Here is a 17,882-nt window from a genome sequence, read left to right on the forward strand (position 1 = left end):
TTGGTCGATGATGCAGTGGGCCTAGATAAATCGATCTAATTGGCTCTATAATCGTGCATTGCGTAAAAACCAATCGGTTGACCGCCGTGCATCATCAATTTATCGATTTATCCTTCCAGGATCATCAGCAGAGGTAATAAATAGCAAAATGTCAATTGAAATCCTGACTACTGCCTCCGACGATGGCGATGTCCTGGCTGACATTTTCTTTGCCGCTTTTAACACCGACTTTGACCGTCGCATTCTCCCTCCCACCCCTGACGTCCGGGACTGGCTCGCCGCTAAATTCAACCGCGTCAGTAAAGCGCAATATGTGAGTCCCGCGGGCTCAATTCTCATTAAGGCGGTTGATACAACTACCGGTGATATTGTTGGATTCGCACAGTGGAAACTTCCTCCCATTGAGTTATCCACGCCCGGGGAAAATGTAGACAAGGAAAAACAGGTGACGTGGCCGAAGAGTGGTGACACTGCACTGTGCGAGAAGCATTTCAAGGCTATAGATGAAAAAGAGGAGGAGTTTATGGGGCCAACACCTCATTTCTGTATGTTCCTTATCTCCGTATCTTTGTTATAGGAATGCTAAACCAGGATAACAACAGCATTGGAGATGCTCGCAACTCACCCCAAGTTTGGTGGAACGGGAATAGGCAGTCAGCTTTTAGGCTGGGGACTAGAGCAGGCTGATGACGAGCGTACACCTACATTCTTAACAGCGACCGTGGCTGGCAAGCCCTTGTACGAAAAGAAGGGATTCCAGGTTGTGGGGTCAAATGAGATCACGGAGGGATTCGTCCAGATTTACATGGTTAGACCGGCGAAGGCCTAAACTTGCGTGTATCAATATATATATCATCATGTACCATACTGTGCTGACATGGAGACAAGGATATGTGACAGAACTCAGGTATAGCGCTACTACAACGTATATCACTACTGGATAAACAGGTAATTGTGTGGCGGGTTGGTATAGATATGCAAATATATGCCAATACTGGAACTATCTTCAACCAAATAAATACACAACGCCATTCAGGGACACGGAGTCATGCTATATGAGTAGAAATATCAATGCACAGTGTTAATAAGGCAGGCGAGCCGTATATATCGTTGGGAATGAGGTGTACAAGGCACGACTTTAGTGCCATGTGGTTGTTGTAGTCGAGTGAGATTGAGAGATAGTATGGTAACTATGAACAAACTTTTAGATCAACTTGGAATCATACACACGCCCAAGAATATAAATGTTTAATACCCGGACCCCGAACGCACTGTAAATAAAGCCCTGCAGCTAGGCGATCATCTCAAGGTCTCATGGAGTCCGAAATAGGTGTCCAAGAAGAGTCCCGTCAGAAAGCAAGCCTTGTATCAGCAGCAGGTGTTCATTTAGAGCATACCCAAAATAGCATAAATCCGTTTTGGTAGATAAAGGTAAGAAAACCTGAAACTAACAAGATATTCTAAAACATCAATTCGCCTGCTCCAACTTCAGATAAGACCTTGCCGCGTCGACGATAGAGTCTTCCAAAGGACGATATCTCAACCCCAACACATTCTCCGACTTGGATGCATCAATGCCATAGACATCTCCCATACCGGATCGTGGTTTACCCAAAGGAACACGATCTCTCACTTCCGCCACCTTATCTCGAAGGATATCGGCTATTCGCTGATAGCTGTATCTACCTTGAGCAACCAAGAACCGCTGTCCTCCAGCCTCGGGAACCTCGAAGGCCTTTAGATGTGCGTCAGCAACATCACGCACATCCGCCCACGCCCACACCAAAGTGGGTGGCACAGCGTGGCTTGGCTTTGACATGGGCGACATGAGACGGTATACATCCATGGACGAAGTATTTAGGTTGACCAAGCTTGTTGTAGCATTCTTGACCGGACCAAACACGTACGGCGGGCAGATAGTGACCAGGTCAAATGACGGGTTCTCTGTGGCCATGAAATCCCACGCTGCATGCTCCGCCATCGTCTTCCCTGCGCAGTAGGATACCACGTCAGGGGTGCTTTCACTTAGGGCCTCCGCATAGGTCATTGGATTCCAGTCTGCCTCGGTGTATATGTGACCCGGCCGGTCTCCCTTTGACGCATCAAGTATATCGCCAAAAGAAGACGTATGGACGACTCGGCGAACTTGGTGACCGTTTCTCTTAATAGAGTCCAGGAGATTGATAGTTCCTTCGATGGCAGGTTGCAGCAGATCTCGTTCTTTGTCTTCGACTTCTGTTTGGAAGGGCGCCGCGGTGTGGATCACACCAGTGACCCCTTCAACGGCCTCATCGAAGGCTTTGGCAGCAACGACATCGGAGACAATAACAAAGCTCAACTTGTCCTTGTACTCCTGGAAGGCATAACGGACCCTGTTTGCCGTCCGTTCGGATCGAACTGTGCCGCGGACATTGTAGCCCGCACGCAGGAATGATTCGACGATGTGAGTGGCGATGAAGCCTGATGCACCTGTGATCAAGACAGTTTCGCTGGCCATGGTTCCGCGGTAGGAATCTGAGAATCACGGTGGGGATGTTGTTGCTGCCACTGTAGTATCATTTACGAATTGAAGTTTCAACTCCACTTTCTTGTCGCTTCCACCTGTTTATATAAATCTTCAGAGCTTCACGGATAAAACTAGATATCCTCTTGTGTTACTGGTGTGACATCATGTTCTTGCGCAATTACCAAGGTATTCTTGGAATCCCTTTTGTGTGTTTCCTAGATCGAGCCTCCATTTTGGTCATTCAGCTCCGTTGCTTGTTTTTGGTGAGCGCCAAGACAGAGTAACAAGATGCATGATTACACAACAAGATACTGATTCTTACCCATGGTTGAAAAAACGGGTATTACGCAAAGCTTAATAGCCATGATAACGATCTAGATGATCCTTATACATGTTTTAGTTGAGGTTTCGTGAAAGCGCTGGCGGGTTCAATTGGATGTAACGAGACGAAGTTGCACGATTCAGGCTCTTGGGAAGGGTTGCCGGCTTCACAGTCGAGTTTCGCATAAATTATAATGTATGAAAGTGCTTCCTCTATCCAATTTGAGCGTGGCTTGTGCTCTTTATTTAGTTGCAAAATTTCAGAAAAATGAGTTGCGAATCTCATCACAGGACCTTAGAACAATCTGTAACTTTTTCCATACAATAGTCCAGTCATTCTCGTGGTCATTAATGGGTATCAATTGGTAACACATGTCCAAATAGGCAACCGCTTCAACATGATAATTCTCTACGCAGCCCATGCGTCATTCAGTACCTTCTGCCCCAACGCCAGCGTTTTGGACGGTTCCTCTCCCAGCCATTCCGGCTCTAAGCGATCGATGTTGGCTTCGATCTCCCACGCACGACCACCTTCCACGTACATGGATGTGCCATTCAGAGAGTCGTTAGCTAACACACCAGCAGAGACGAGAGCTACCTCCTGAGGCGTGCTCACGGGCAAGCCTTCCTTCGTCCAGCGGTCCTGCACTGTCTTTGTAAGGGTAGTGCGGGTCTCCGTCATCCAGGGGCAGATGGTATTGATGCGGAGATTATGTTTGTATGGTGATGGGAAATAAGGGCGGAGAGAGCGCATGAGGCCTTGCACACCGTGCTTGGAGGCTTGGTAGATGGATACACCAGGTGTCTCTTTGAAGCCAGCGGCACAGGAGAACAACAGAATGGATCGATCAACTCCTGGTCCTCGGTTATGGCGGAGGTAGACGCTAGCAATGCGGGTGACATAGAGGGAACCGATGAGGTTGACGTCAATATCCTTCGTGGAAGGAGGCTGGTGGAAGCTCAGCACTCTAACTTTCCAATGAGTATGTCTAGGCCAGGACTTACCTGTTGCACCGACTCCAAATTCAACTTTTGGTCAAACCAATTGTTGCCCGCTTCCATGCTACCTGCTGTGACTACTACATGATCAATGCGCTTGTAGGTCTTGAATACACGGTCAAAGAGGGAGGCTACGGCCTGGTAATCGGTGATGTCCGTGGTGTAAAAGGAGGCTCGGGGCGGCTTTGGTGGAAGGGCAGGGTCCCAGTAGACAGGCCATTTGTCCCGGCATTTCTTGCTTAGGGCCTCTCCTCGGGCAGTATCGATGTCTCCAATGCAGACGTAAGCGCCGTTTTGGCAACAGAGCTCTACAAGGCTAGCTCCAATACCATTGGCGCCACCTATCGCAAAGTGGGTTAGGACTGGCACCTAGTGGGGTTCAAAGAGGGCCACCTACCCACAATCAAGACAACCTTTTCATCAAAAGCCTCCTTAAAGTTGGCATTGGGAAAGAATTGGGTTAGGGCTGCGGCAGAGTTGGAGGATGGGACGGGCTCTGAAGGGGCAATCATTATGTAGAACTGGTATACAGGATAGCTTTTAGAAAAGAAATAGGTAACCTAAGGTTAGGAGTGACGGAGAAAATATTAAAGATTGAGAAGGTATAAGTACCGAATTTCCGGGGACACTAGGGCGCCTTTTATGCTGGGCAAGCAGACACTTGCGTCCTTATGATAATGCCCCTCGTCCACACATATCCAGGTATCTCAAGGCCAATCAGGGTCACTGGGCTATACTAGGGCAATCAAAGCGATGTTCTCGATCCCTGGGTCCTGGTGGAGTTTGCATCGGACGAGTAGATGGTGCCCTGAATCTGGTGCAGTGACATTGTTGGACGGACGATCGAAAGCACTCCACCGTCCTCGTCCTTCCCCGCCTGCCAGTATCGCTCTCACCCACTGTGGATCAGTGGATCGGCACAATGCGGGGATAAGCGAGAGAGCGATATCAAGGGATAGTTGTGAAGTGAGGGTTGGGTGGATGCTTGATTGTCGAATTGAATTGCAATAGAGGCAAAAGATAAAGAAACGGAAGGATAATTTTCTTTTGGTGGGAAGAGTTAGGGTGTGGTATCATCAGATTCTCGCAACCTGAGGCCATGACTTGTTGGGGTTTGCCTAGATCACTGGACCATCGGGAACCCCATCCAAACCATTTCGTGTTCTATACACCATCATATCACGACTCATCGCCATACTTTCCAAACATTATTAACCTTTCTGTCTTGTGCTTCCGTCAACTTCTCAGGCCACCAACAAGACAAGACCGGACAAGACCTGAACAGAAAGCCATCCCCCTCAATGGAATAGCGGACCGGCGAACTCAATGCAACCATTCTTTTCTGTTCCCGGTGCAGGCCACTAGTGTCTGTGCCAAAGTAGCTATCCAGGGGTTTTAAATTGCCTGGACAAATTTGCCAATCATATTCAGAATTGACATTTACCATCCTTCCAACCGTCAGCGACGGGGTTGACGTCTGATCCACCAAAGCCACCAACACGAATCGCTGCAGCCTTTCCGTCATCCGCGGACCCGCTAATTCCCTCGGTAACCATAATCGGCGAAGGATCAACCTCCGAATTCCGCGTTGTTTGCCTATAGCATTGCTTCCCTGGGTCTCTAACAGAAATTGGCAGCCAGTCAGGCAAGTACCAGTTGGGGCTGAGCCATACAGGTCGGCACGCTGACGTTCCCCCTCTGCGCGATGATCAATATGGCTAACAGGTTAAAGTATGGTGGCCTGAACAATCACAGACTGAAAAGTTCCGTCTACTCTCTCACTCCCGCACAAGAGAAATAATGTTAACACCACCGGGAGAAACCTTGCCTTTAACTTCCACCATGGATGGCCCACTGCAGTGACGCGACAATTTCTTGCGCGAGACATGCATGATGATGAGGATGATGCAAGCGGCATTATCCTCAGAAATCAGCTCTGGAGTGCCCTGTCCCTCCGCATAAGTTGCTATGATAGACTGTGCCGAGACTGGTGCGCCGAGACTTTTGGCTGAGCCAGCAATTCCGGCAGGAGGCTAGGGGCCTTGTCCTGAAACTATTCCAGTGCCTCAGCCGTGTGTAAAGGTAGACAAATTATTACGGAGCAGGGTGCTCCGCTATAGTTATGTATCTCTGCACACCGTCGCACCCAGCAATTGGAGAAGCAAAAGTCGAGATATTGTAGACACCCCATTCGAGCAAAGAGTCGACCTGCCGATCGTCCCGATGGATTTCAATCAACCCTTCGATTGCCCACACATCGCTCGTGGTTCTCCACCGGGTCCACTTCTATACGACCCCACGATTACCTTGAAGCGACATTGTCTCAACCAGAGAGTTCCTTAAGCAATCTATCTTTGTCCAAGAGGACGGTACAGTTTTCTAGGCGCTTGAAGTCTCATTGCTGAATTAATGTCCCTGGCTTATGTCCTTGATACGAGGCATTCCGAGTAGGTTTGAAGCGTGCCTATACTCGGGATCCAATTGCCTGCTGCCGCTCTGCCACACCAAACGGATCGCGGAAATGACACCATGCACCAATCAGCATCCTCGTGTCTTCTAGTGCACTACTTGGTGCCAATGTACTGATTATCCCCGGTTTCTATACTTGGTTCGGTAACTTGTACGGGATGGGTTTGGCCAAGGCAGCCAGCCTTTGCATATGAGGGCGAGTGGCCTGATACGTCTTCACGGCTCCGAATCTCAGCCCGTCCGTGTCCTCCTTTCGCTTTGCCCTTGGATGAGCAGTCTTTTTTAGGCCTCCTAAGCTCGGACCCTCTGTCGAGTCTATTCGTTCTAGGTTACTAGAGCTATTCGAGAAAGTAATATCTGTCGTTATAGGTACGATAGACCAGAACCTACTATGGCGTTAACCGAGACTATTATTGATCAGTGTGAACTTACACTACGTAATTATAAATTGTTGTATATGATTTTCCATGGCTACCTATGGACGAAGAGGATAAGGAGTACATATAAGAAGAAGAAAACTAAAGGAAAAGGAAATGTTAACTTGGGTAGAATAAACGCATGATAGTCGGATCCCAGCAACCCCTGAAAGTAAATGAGCTATAGTATTTATTCATAGCCAACCAGCATCACTAATAGTGCTATGGAGTATGCCGTGTCTCTTATAAAACTTTTACTATAATCTGAAATGCGGTAGGATGTAGCCTATTATTGTATGAATTCAACAGTAGTGCGGTTAATCAGAACCTGGCATCTTGACTAGAATACGGTAATTCTAAGGACCGGTTCAATGGCGTAGTACTCTTGAAATGATATAGTATCAATGGGTAGTAACCTGGTCCTCATCATAATCGTCTCCAAGACGCGGCTTATAACGATTTCCTTTTTCACGTCGTTCCCTTTGTCTAGTCTTTGCTTGGGTCTTGTTTGGGCCCTTATTCTGACCTGAAGACTGCTCGCAATCTTCGAGATCTCCAATATCACGATGTGTAACGTTAATAATCAGTTGCCAGTGCTGAGAAAATCCGTCCTCATATTTGAACATAGCCAGCCTTCGGGCCAGTTCCTCAACAAACGCAACACTCCGATGACGACCCTCTTCGCAGCATATTGTCACAGCTATATCAATGCCTGCACCTTCTAAGGCGACCTCCTCGCTTGAAGGAGCATTTGAATCCGAGTGCTTATCGGCTCCCTCAGGTCCTTGTTTAGTTTCACCCTGCTCAGTTGAATACAATAGTTGGTCACATCCTTCTTTGACTACAAGCAAAATCTCCCGTTGGACCTTTACCAGGAATGCCTCGACATTATCATTTTGGAGGAACTCCTTCTGAAGTCGCCGAGATAGGCCGGTTGCTTTGAGTCGAAGATGACGTGGTGGATTTGGCAAATGTCGAATATTGTAAGCCAAGGTTTTATGATATTGGGCCTCCCTATGCTGTTGCACCACTGGCCCATTGGCGTGGCCATATGAAAAGAGTGAAATCCGGACTGTTCTTGCGCATACCGATGGAGAAGCCATAGTCAAGCTTCCACCCGATGTCTTTAGCAAGGATCACGAGCTCGGCCTCAAAGCAGAGTTATATACTGGTAATCTTATTAGCATATATGAAGCTTTACGATAGCTGATCGCTCTTGCTTCTTAGACCTTGGCTGACGAAGTGCACGGAACATACACGTACATAGTAGGTGACTGAGAGCACTGACGGTGAATTCGCAAGGAGAGGGAGAAGTTCTTGGGGTGATTGGCCGAGACTCACTGGTGGCATCGGGCGGTCTTATGGATCTACTTGAAACAAGATACTGGAAACACTCTTATCACGAGTTTAAAACGTTTGCAAAGGTCAATAGGTTCAGCCGTGAAAGTCGAGGGAGCGACTTGGTTGATTTGAGCCCTAACGCAGCCCAACCGAATGACAGTAAGTGCGGGGCTTTCTTTCCCCACTATTTCCAGGGTCAAGAGATGATATGATATATTGTGATTTCTCCCCACAATGACCTTAGTTACTAAATACAAAAAACTATGCGCACCCCATATATTGAGAACTCAAAGACATGTCAGTCTCATATTCTGCCTCTATAGCTAAATATATATATATCGCTCATGATGGCAAACGAACGGCAGCCAACCCTGTGCTCAAGATGTCAGACCATAAGCCTGGACGACCTCTTCCAAGAAGTAACCAATGACTATGGACTCGTTGAGCCAGATCCAAGTCTCGTCCTTCACCGGACTCCAGAGTGGTCGACATGTCCTCTTTGCAACTTCTTCCTGGACATGGTCCCACCCGAAGAACGGGATACTTGCTCAGAAATATGGATATATCGTGCCCGGCAAAGTAGTAGAAACGGCTCGAGAAACAGCACGTCACTTAGTGAACCAGACAAAGCCCTAAGAACGGCTCTATTAGTTCAAACGCATCGTGACAGGCCGACAATTAGCGAACTACCCTTTGTGAACTATAGCAAAGCGCCAGAAACGCCAGTCCTCATCAACCATGAAAGGGTCAGATACAGAACGCTGAGGAAATGGTACAACATGATTCAGAAAATTCCAAGAGAAGAAAGTGACGTGCTGCCCGTCTCAGTAATCGACTGCCACAAGCGAGAAATTGTCCCAGTGTGTGGTCCTTGCGACTATGTGGCTCTCAGTTACGTCTGGGGTCAGACAGCAGCGCAAGAGGCTCCCAAAGGCGACTCTCTGCCTCATCACCTTCCACGTATAGTCGAGGATGCCATGACTGTGGTAAGAGAGCTCGGCCTGCAGTATCTCTGGGTGGACAGGTACTGTTTAGATCAGAGCAAAAAGGCCGAGTTCCAAGCACAGCTCAACCAGATGGCCGACATTTATCGCCACGCACTTATAACTATTATCGGAGCAGCTGGCTCAGACGGGGACTACGGACTACCCGGCGTCAGCTCCCGACATCGAATCAAGCAGCCTCGCATCAAAATTGGCGACTACACGCTTTGGTCTTCTATGACTGACCCGCGAAAACTAGTTCGAGAAAGCGCATGGATGACTCGCGCCTGGACATACCAAGAAGGGGTCTTTTCTTGGAACTGGATCGCATTCACCGATGAGCAAGTCTTCTTCCAGCGCTCGAACACAGAGCAGACAAACCTGGAACGCTGGTGGAAGACGTCCTGCGAGATGTTCCCTGACGGTGGGCTAGGAGCCGACGCAAATTGTCCGTTGCTGAACATGTACGACAAGGTATGGCAGAACGAGGGGGCTATTCACCAGCTTCTTGCACAATACACAGCTCGGAAGTTGACCTATCAGTCCGACGCGATTAACGGAACATTGGGGTTGTTGAAGCGTTGCGGAAATGGGCCGTATCGAATGAACCACTACTTTGGCATTCCGATTCTAGGACCGTTGGTCATCCATCGCAAGGCCATGGGTCGTGATCCCAGTCGGAGGTGGCCGCTGATGGAAGCTTTCCTGGTGAATTTATGCTGGAAGACGAAGGGGCCTGGGCCGCGCAGAGCTGAGTTCCCTAGTTGGTCATGGGCTGGCTGGCAAGCTGTCTATGAGGGCTCTGCTCAACCACTGGCTCATATTGGGCTCACTGGGAGAAGCTTGACTAAGGTGAAGCTGTCGGTGAAAATGAAGCAGGTCTTGGTAGACTGGGAGGCCATGTGTAACATGATTCACTGGGACCTTTACGGGGATTTAAAATCCCTACCGCCCGAGTTGTATATCCAGGCACCGACAGTTCCACTGACTGTCTGCCAAGGGTTAAAAGAAAGCGAGGATAATTTTGCTGGTCATGCTGCGCATCTTGCACCTATGTCCTGGTGTGCTGTGTTGAACGACAATGAATACCAGATTTTGATTGAGATCGATCTGGTCGACGAAGAAGTTGCATCGACGCTCCAGACGAAGGACTCTCTGCTGTTGAAAGGAATCATTCTCCGACATTTGGACCCTCATGCAGCCCTGGAATATAACTACTACGATAACCAGGTCTGGGCGTTTGCTCTGGTCGTGCTAGAAGATAAAGGCGGGACAAGGAGGGTTGGAAGCCTGGAGCTGCGGCCAGACAATTACTTGGTCCGTTGGAAATACAGTGTCGACCATTCAAGTGCGAAAAGTGGAAAGTGCTGGGTGCGCGGTCTCCTAAAGGAGTACGTAGATTGTGATGAATGCAGGAGCAAGGCATTAAAGAAGCTTGTAAGTGGACAAAAGGACGAGCTGATCAAGCTGTCATAAGCCTAGAGGGCGTCGGCCGACGTTGAGATTCCTCCGAGCTCGGGAGCTTCTTCGGGCCCGAACACTAGCATTTTAGTGCGTCTCGGGCCCGAGCCTCTCTTCATCCAAACATATAAGATGAAAAAGCCCCATCGTGGAATGCAATCCAAAACACAAGACAATCGAAAACTTCATCATTCAGACAGACTGAATTCCTCATTTCACTCGAAATATAACTGAACTCAGTTTTGTTCAATATCATGCAGGCTACTTCAGTTCACCAACCCGTCATCATCGTCGGGGCCAGCCTGGTCGGGCTTTCGGCCGCTCTGTGTCTATCCAAGCACAGGGTACCCACCATCGTCCTAGAGAAACATGCAGCCATCTCGAAGCACCCACGTGCTATCGGCTTTACATCGCGGACCTTGGAAATCTATCGCTGGCTTGGCATCGCCGACCAAATTCCGGAAGTCCCCAAAGACTTCAATCTGATGAGAGCGAGAGTCGAGAGCATGACAGGCAAATGGTTTGAAAGCACCTCCTGGTCAGACACGGGTAACTCCAACAAAAGGTCAAGCCAGGAGGTACCTGCTCCGAAGAAACAATACTCGCCGTCCCGCGGAGCGGCCTTGCCCCAGGATCAATTGGAAGCCATCCTCCAAGTGACAGCGATCGACAGAGGTGTGGACATCCGGCGCCAACATTGGGTAAAAAACGTGATGCAAAATCAGGCAAGTGTTATTGTCACAGTGGTTGATCCGCAGGGCAAGGAGATTCAAATCGAAGGTTCGTATCTCATCGCCGCAGACGGCAGTCGCAGCACAATTCGTGAGCTACTTCAGATCCCACGGAACGGGCGTGGCCATATGCAGACCATGCGCAGCGTACTGTTCCGCGCGCCCCTGGAGGAGTACATGCAGGGAGTGCACCAATTCAACATCGATCAACCGGATCTCAAAGCGTTTATGACGACCTATAATGATGGTCGGTGGGTATTGATGTTCCACGATGACGTGGAGCGCGATGAGCCCACCCTTCGCTCGGCAATCAACCAAGCCATCGGCAGATCGGACTTATCGGTTGACATTATTACGACCGGTCGCTGGGACTTAGCAGCTCTTGTCGCAGACATATTCCAGTCGGGGCGTGTTTTTCTCGCTGGTGATGCGGCACACACGCTGCCACCGAACCGAGGAGGATATGGAGCAAACACGGGAATCCACGATGTTGATAACCTCGCCTGGAAGCTAGCGGCCGTTCTATCGGGCAAGTCATCCCCTGAACTCTTAGACACGTACGATGTGGAACGGCGTCCCGTGGCCCTCCTTCGCCATGATCAGATCTTTGCCCGAGCCGACTACAAAGTCCATTTGGACAAGGCTACGCCCGCCGGTAAAAAGCTCGATGATGATGCGATGGAATTTGGACAACTGTATCTATCAAATGGCTTTATAGGGGTCGACAATAACCTCCCACGAGCATTGAAGCCAGACGAATGGGCAGGGCAGCCGGGTACTCATGTGCCACATTTCTGGGTCATTCAAGATGGCACCCCTTTTTCAATCTTAGACCGGGTGGGCGAGGATTCATGGACACTGCTCTCTGAGTCGGCAGAATGGGGGAACGTTGTGGCTCAGGTGAATCTCGGATCCACGGTCACGTTAAAACATGTTTGTATCGGAAGAGATGTTCAGTTTGCTGACGAAGGGAGCTTCCAAGAGACTCTGGGAGTGTCTGCCACTGGCGCATCGCTCCTGCGACCGGATGGATATATTGCCTGGAGGACAAAGGAGATGCCAGCAAATCCTGCGAAATGCCTGGATGATGTTGTAACTCAAGTCGCTTTTCGGGTGAATAGCCGTCAGAACTGAGTCATGAATCACGGGGAACTTTCCGTTGGCTTCGGCGTTGGGAGGCTGTCGGTTATGACTAGGATATCTGTACTTAATATACAATCAATAAATAGGAAAACCTCATCATATTAATTCTGTTTTGTTATCAAGGCGCTTCCTTTGGTATTCGTAACTCAAAGGAACTGAAGCCCAAAACATGGGCTTTACGAGGAAAAGGTTACACGTTTGACGCTGAATACCGCAAGTTCCATTAGGTCATGTCCACTTCTGGTCCAATATCCATTTCCACAGAGCTCGTCTTTGGCTTACCCTGATCAAGTCGAGTCTTATCACTTCCTTAACGTATTCTCAATCCAGTCTGTATCCATATCAATATCGATCTGGTGTAGAACCTCTTCCCACAGCCCTGGGTCGTCGTTGATGTCAAAGTTAAACGTAATATCTCGCATCGTTGGTAGATCTTGTTCCAGTGGCCACGGCGACACCGCTGGAGGTTGCTCTTCAACCACGTTCGTGGATGGTGTTGGCTGTTGCGTACTATCTGGAGTGACAGGAGCCTCGAGGACAGCATCCTCTCCTCTCGTACGGTTCGGACCAATGGCGGACTGCAGCTCGAGTAGCAGCGAATGACGCGAGCCGAGATACGTATTTCCACGGTCTGCCATGCCGCGAAGCAGACTCAGTGCCGTCTCCATCGCTCGGGCATTCGTTTCGCTATGCGGGAATGCGGCATTAACCATCACCAACAGGAGGGCAGCAGAGAAGATATACTCCCCGTCGAGATAGCCATATGTAGCTTTTAGGCAGTCCGCATCATCAGTTTTTAGTAATCTCGAAAAGCGAATCAACGTCTACTCACCGACCAAATTATGTTTCGCAGCGGCATCCATGATAACTGTGGTAGCCCGTGCTGCCGTTATACAGCTGTCGATTACAGCTACTGTATTCTGAGACAGTCCGTCCTTCCAGTCTTCGGTAGCAGAACCTCGGGCTTCGGCATCTAATCGCCGCTGAATGACGTAGAAGACTAGTGGTCGAGCTGTCATGTTCACGCACGAGTAAAAATGTAAGAAGATCGACACCAACTCGCGGTTAATATGAGTATCCAAGGCTGAAAAGTCGATGCGCAGCCGGTCGGGTATTCGCCGCAACCACTCAGACAAATCGTTCGTGATACTCTGGACGGACGCTAATAAGTTGGAGCCGGATCGAGGTTTCTTACGATAGATTTCTAGTGTCAAAGTCAGTCTGACAATCCCTTACTGGGACAAGGTGATTTCCCACCTTCCCCGATTCTGCCTAAGATCCTTGACAGTTGGGTATAATATGTAAGCACAACTGATGGCCATGGGACAGCCGGGGAAGCTTCGGCTGGAATCGGCCATTTAATTCCGATGTCTTCATCTTGTATAGTAATCGGATTTCCCGATTTCACTGATAATAATCGATCCAGACTGTACACAGACCACCAGGCTCGGCGCCGACGGTTTCGGTCATCTTCACTGATCGCAGGGTCCGAAACCTCCTGATGGAGACCCAGCGAGATCGCCATGCGGAGAGCAAGACCTATCTGTTAACCACGTTAGCAGCGTCGATATTGTGTGAAAAGGGTTTGCTAGACGCACATAGAGGAAGGCAGCATCTCGTCTGTTGAGATTCTGCATATAATACGCCACATAGCAGAGGACCTCCACGAAGAATATGGAACCTTCTTCATGGATGTCCGGTAAAAAGCGCAAACCATGTTTGAAATACTTGAATCCCGGTGGGCCATCATCTCCAGACCATTGGTTCACCGAGTACATGAGCCCAAAGGCTATGACGAGCAAAACTTGGCAGTAAACTAGGCATGCTTCTCGGTTGGAGAAGTCAGGCGGTTGGTTGTAGACAACCTGCAGTCGTTCCTCAAAGTCCTGCGGGTGAATGAGAGAAAATATCGTTCCAATATAGGCGTACTGGACCCAGAACAACCGTTTGGCGAATTCAAAGGGCGGCAGTTGAGGAAGTGCTCGTGCCACCGACCGACGGAGTGATGAAGGATCGTCATATAGAGGACGGACATCCCACGCAAGATTAGTCGACGTTGGATGCAACCGTTTCGCTAAATGGGTGGCTGACGATGCACCGACAAATTCTACTGGATGTTAGCCAAGACCATGACAGAGCATCTATAATTGAGGGCCACGCACGGTGTTCCCCCGACCGATTCAGGAATAGATGATCGGTGCCCTGATACCACCAGTCATCACGGTCAAAAGGTACTTCGGTACTGGTGTACGGTGTGGATTGAGTAGGACTAGTAGTAGTGAACAATGAAGACTGTCGGCTGTCCTGTGAACGGGATACATTGTTCTGGGTCTGTGCCTGGGCTTGAAGTTGAGTCCGCGCTTGAGATTGGAGTTGACGATAGTAACTTGATATCCAAGTCAGTCAGCTGCCCTGGTAATTTGTCAAGTCATGTGCAGTACCTTTCGGGAATGGAAACGCGCTTCTCAGCTTCGGAGTAGACACACACTTGGCCGGCGTCCTCGCATGCAGCACATGTATACGGTGGATTGCCAGCACATCGGGTCTTTCTGTTGCGACATCGATTACACCTGTGGCCAACCGTTAGTCACCGTGACCTTACAACAACGTATCCACCCGTCACCTACGCTACGATGGACCGTCTCGCATTGGAGCGGTCCTCCGAACGAGATTGTAACCCACTTCGGTTTTTTCCTTGCGCCATCTGTCAGGCAAACAAACATATCGCACCGATTATAGGTGCTGCGTCCAAGTTCTGCACCCAATTTCAATCGTGGTGCTGATCCCCGCACACGCTGTCCTTGGAGGCCGGTGGTCTTCTTGCCCGCGGGATAGATGTTGATGGCGTGGGTCCGCGATGAACGAACGCACGGACATGCAAGCTATTCTCCCCACAGATTCCGATTGGACTTTGACAGTTCATCGACCTTTTGTCATCTCATGCAGAAGAGAATCATTTCCCACTAGCAGCGACTGGAACAGCAGACGGTTTGGTGTGTACGGTCGCGTGCCATGATAAGACTGGCAAAGTGAGCGGATCGGATACGAACCGGTTGTGGGACCCAAAGAGTTAAGCCCCTGGCCCTTGACTAATTATCGCTGTTATCTGAATCACTATCAGTTCTCAACTTTTGTCCCCCTCTCTCCTTTCCCCACATTTAAGCGTTGGATGGTCCCGTCAACGCAGCACATCGGCCCGATGGGCACACCATTCATGCAATGCATACTTTGGGCAAATAGTGAGGTGGGAGCGATTAGTCAAACACTAGAGAGCTGACAGACTTGATTCAAAGAACGAAAATAACAATATGTCGGTGGATATTGGGGACCGTCCGAGTGAACCAAAATGCCACCTGCCAATTTCCGGCTATTTTTCTTCGTTCGGGTTCCCTCTCGGAATATTGCGGCCCAAGAAAGGGGACAATTTGGCAACGGTTGGGCTTTGTACTCGCAAATTCGAAAGCCAACAAACCTCGGCCGCTTCTACAGGATCTTTAGGAAGATGTGCAGTGCTTTCGCCAGGGATCGGCAATGGTTGTGTGTGTGATTACGGTCTTAATCTTGGGGTTTTTGGCCTTTGTGCGTGCGCTCTGCAACTACACCCGCTTAAGCACAGTTCCAGGTCCTCTGTTCACTGGCCTATCTGACTTGTGGAGAACATACGCTCGCAGTACAAGCGACTATGGCTGTAGTCTAGCCGGTCTTCATATGAAATATGGCAAGGTCGTCCGTTTAGGGCCTCGTTCTATCAGCGTTTCCGATCCTACGGCCATCTTCCCGGTCTATAATGGTCGGCCTAGTGAAAGAGTAACGTTTTATGACACATCGCCGTCGTATCTATGTACTGATTGATTTCGTAGCCAATATTTGAACATGGCGATCGGATCGTATTCACCCAAGGCTCGTTCACGAAGTCGACCGATATTGAAAGTAGTCTAATGAGCAAGGTGGATCGACGGAGGTCTCTGGAATCAGCGATGCGATATGAAGGCATCATTGATCAGGCAGCCAACAATTTGATCACTTCTTTGAGACAACGCCCTCTAGTACGCCTAACGACCTTGCTTCAGGGCTTTGCCACTGAGTTCATTAATCGTCTGGTCTTGGAAGAATCGGCCACGCAAGTCATGCCTTTCAGCGCTCAGGGGGCGAGCTGTCACTGGTATAACCGCACAGGCAAATGGTTAAAGTTACCAATGATCGAATATGCGCTGCTACGAAGCCCAGCTGCTAGGTTGAAAAGGCGTCGCGGCATTTCATTTGTCCCCAGAAAAGTTCAGGGAGGGATCAACGGCAGTCAATCATCTAGGGCTATGAATGATGGTGGAATTAGCTACAACATCAGCTTCCCCAGAAGTTACAGCAATGCGGACGGCGCATATGCCTGTATTGCTATGGCGTTTGTATCAACATTCTCCTCCCTGCTAAAACACGAAAACGTTATGACGAGACTCCGATCTGAGATAGACACAGCATTCAGCAAGGGCTTACTCTCCGACCCTCCTCGGTGGCAGGAACTGGGTAAACTCCGTTACCTTGATGCTGTTATCAAAGAATCAATGCGCCAACTGCCTAGCTTGGGCTACAACCGTGAGGTCGTAACACCCCCCGAAGGTGCTATCGTTGCGGGGTACTACATTCCGCCCGGAACCATGATGGAACTTCATTCAGAGGCCTTACGAGATGATCCTGGTATTTATGGGGAGGACGTTCACACTTATCGGCCGGCACGATGGCTCACTGCTGACCCGCGACAACGGTGGGCCATGAACCAGAACTTACAACAGCTTAGCACCAGCATCAACGATTGCCCAAAGGTTCGGGTCACTTGGCTGGAGTTGAAAAAGATCGTTGTCTTAATACTCCTAAAGTTCAACGTGGGTTTGTTCTCCGTTACGAATAGTGCTTTTGACTGACTCAGATGATAGCTGCAGCTCGTACGTCCTGGAGAAGGACCAATTCCCAGTGAAAGGTCTGATCAGGGCTCGCCACCATCGATGGCATACTGTACCCCGCGAAATCACTGAGTCGTGTAATCACTACGTAGTAACATAGCTTAAGATAGATACCCTTTTGTTTGAGTGAAAGTAAATACTTGATAGAGATATATAAAAATAGTGCATGCTACGCTTCGCTCCGCTACGCAATGAGATATGAGAAGAATTCCTAGTACACAATTTATCTTGAGGCATGACCGAAAAGGACGCCACCTGGACGTAAAGAGTGTCTCTAGAACTACTTCATACAATGTAGGCGATGTACAAAACCAACGCAAAGGATGACAACTCGATGATGCACGCGTCGGGGTCTTCGGGCCGACACTTCCGCCGCCGTTCATCGTCGGCCCGACACGTGACCACGGGGAAGGACGCAATCGGCAGGAATGCGAAGCAAGACGGTGGATGTGGGCTCGCGACAACCAGTCGGAGAACAGAGCGACCAAAATGAGGGAGGGTTCCATGGTGTGTCCCGCTGTCGTTATCATCGTCCCGCACCAGGACTGCGGATAAAT

General features: G+C 49.4%; 8 protein-coding genes across 8 annotated transcripts; 3 read left to right on the forward strand and 5 right to left on the reverse strand.

Moving 5' to 3' along the window:
- Positions 1 to 148: 148 nt before the first annotated feature.
- Positions 149 to 829, forward strand: F9C07_12910 (acyl-CoA N-acyltransferase; the record flags this gene model as incomplete). Its single annotated transcript, XM_041287565.1, has 2 exons — positions 149 to 545; positions 603 to 829. 2 exons carry the CDS (start codon positions 149 to 151, stop codon positions 827 to 829), a joined length of 624 nt encoding a protein of 207 aa, XP_041150778.1.
- A 639-nt stretch (positions 830 to 1,468) lies between these two features.
- F9C07_12909 (putative NAD dependent epimerase/dehydratase) lies at positions 1,469 to 2,497 on the reverse strand (the record flags this gene model as incomplete). The annotated part of the gene is made up of 1 exon (XM_041287563.1): positions 1,469 to 2,497. The coding sequence occupies one exon, from the start codon at positions 2,495 to 2,497 to the stop codon at positions 1,469 to 1,471; it is 1,029 nt and encodes a 342-aa protein (XP_041150777.1).
- A 739-nt stretch (positions 2,498 to 3,236) lies between these two features.
- On the reverse strand, positions 3,237 to 4,338 carry F9C07_12908 (putative 3-hydroxyacyl-CoA dehydrogenase; the record flags this gene model as incomplete). Its single annotated transcript, XM_041295178.1, has 3 exons — positions 3,237 to 3,776; positions 3,833 to 4,167; positions 4,224 to 4,338. The coding sequence occupies 3 exons, from the start codon at positions 4,336 to 4,338 to the stop codon at positions 3,237 to 3,239; spliced, it is 990 nt and encodes a 329-aa protein (XP_041150776.1).
- A 662-nt stretch (positions 4,339 to 5,000) lies between these two features.
- F9C07_12907 (uncharacterized protein) lies at positions 5,001 to 5,382 on the reverse strand (the record flags this gene model as incomplete). Its single annotated transcript, XM_071507918.1, has 2 exons — positions 5,001 to 5,230; positions 5,271 to 5,382. 2 exons carry the CDS (start codon positions 5,380 to 5,382, stop codon positions 5,013 to 5,015), a joined length of 330 nt encoding a protein of 109 aa, XP_071367555.1. The 3' UTR covers positions 5,001 to 5,012.
- A 1,730-nt stretch (positions 5,383 to 7,112) lies between these two features.
- F9C07_12906 (uncharacterized protein) lies at positions 7,113 to 7,814 on the reverse strand (the record flags this gene model as incomplete). Its single annotated transcript, XM_041287442.1, has 1 exon — positions 7,113 to 7,814. The coding sequence occupies one exon, from the start codon at positions 7,812 to 7,814 to the stop codon at positions 7,113 to 7,115; it is 702 nt and encodes a 233-aa protein (XP_041150775.1).
- Positions 7,815 to 8,399: 585 nt separating this feature from the next.
- Positions 8,400 to 12,361, forward strand: F9C07_2206388 (2-polyprenyl-6-methoxyphenol hydroxylase; the record flags this gene model as incomplete). The annotated part of the gene is made up of 4 exons (XM_071509635.1): positions 8,400 to 10,426; positions 10,520 to 10,586; positions 10,757 to 12,127; positions 12,185 to 12,361. 4 exons carry the CDS (start codon positions 8,400 to 8,402, stop codon positions 12,359 to 12,361), a joined length of 3,642 nt encoding a protein of 1,213 aa, XP_071367556.1.
- Positions 12,362 to 12,672: 311 nt separating this feature from the next.
- F9C07_2111260 (putative C6 transcription factor) lies at positions 12,673 to 15,074 on the reverse strand (the record flags this gene model as incomplete). The annotated part of the gene is made up of 7 exons (XM_071509074.1): positions 12,673 to 13,139; positions 13,203 to 13,574; positions 13,607 to 13,913; positions 13,969 to 14,477; positions 14,533 to 14,756; positions 14,812 to 14,940; positions 14,998 to 15,074. The coding sequence occupies 7 exons, from the start codon at positions 15,072 to 15,074 to the stop codon at positions 12,673 to 12,675; spliced, it is 2,085 nt and encodes a 694-aa protein (XP_071367557.1).
- A 430-nt stretch (positions 15,075 to 15,504) lies between these two features.
- Positions 15,505 to 17,512, forward strand: F9C07_1963808 (cytochrome P450 monooxygenase). Its single transcript, XM_041295187.2, has 4 exons — positions 15,505 to 15,609; positions 15,664 to 16,177; positions 16,231 to 17,247; positions 17,299 to 17,512. Exons 2-4 carry the CDS (start codon positions 15,902 to 15,904, stop codon positions 17,395 to 17,397), a joined length of 1,392 nt encoding a protein of 463 aa, XP_041150771.2. The 5' UTR covers positions 15,505 to 15,609; positions 15,664 to 15,901; the 3' UTR covers positions 17,398 to 17,512.
- Positions 17,513 to 17,882: the final 370 nt, after the last annotated feature.

This window comes from Aspergillus flavus, chromosome 8 (assembly GCF_009017415.1).
Source record: "Aspergillus flavus chromosome 8, complete sequence".
Taxonomy (NCBI): Eukaryota; Fungi; Ascomycota; class Eurotiomycetes; order Eurotiales; family Aspergillaceae; genus Aspergillus; species Aspergillus flavus.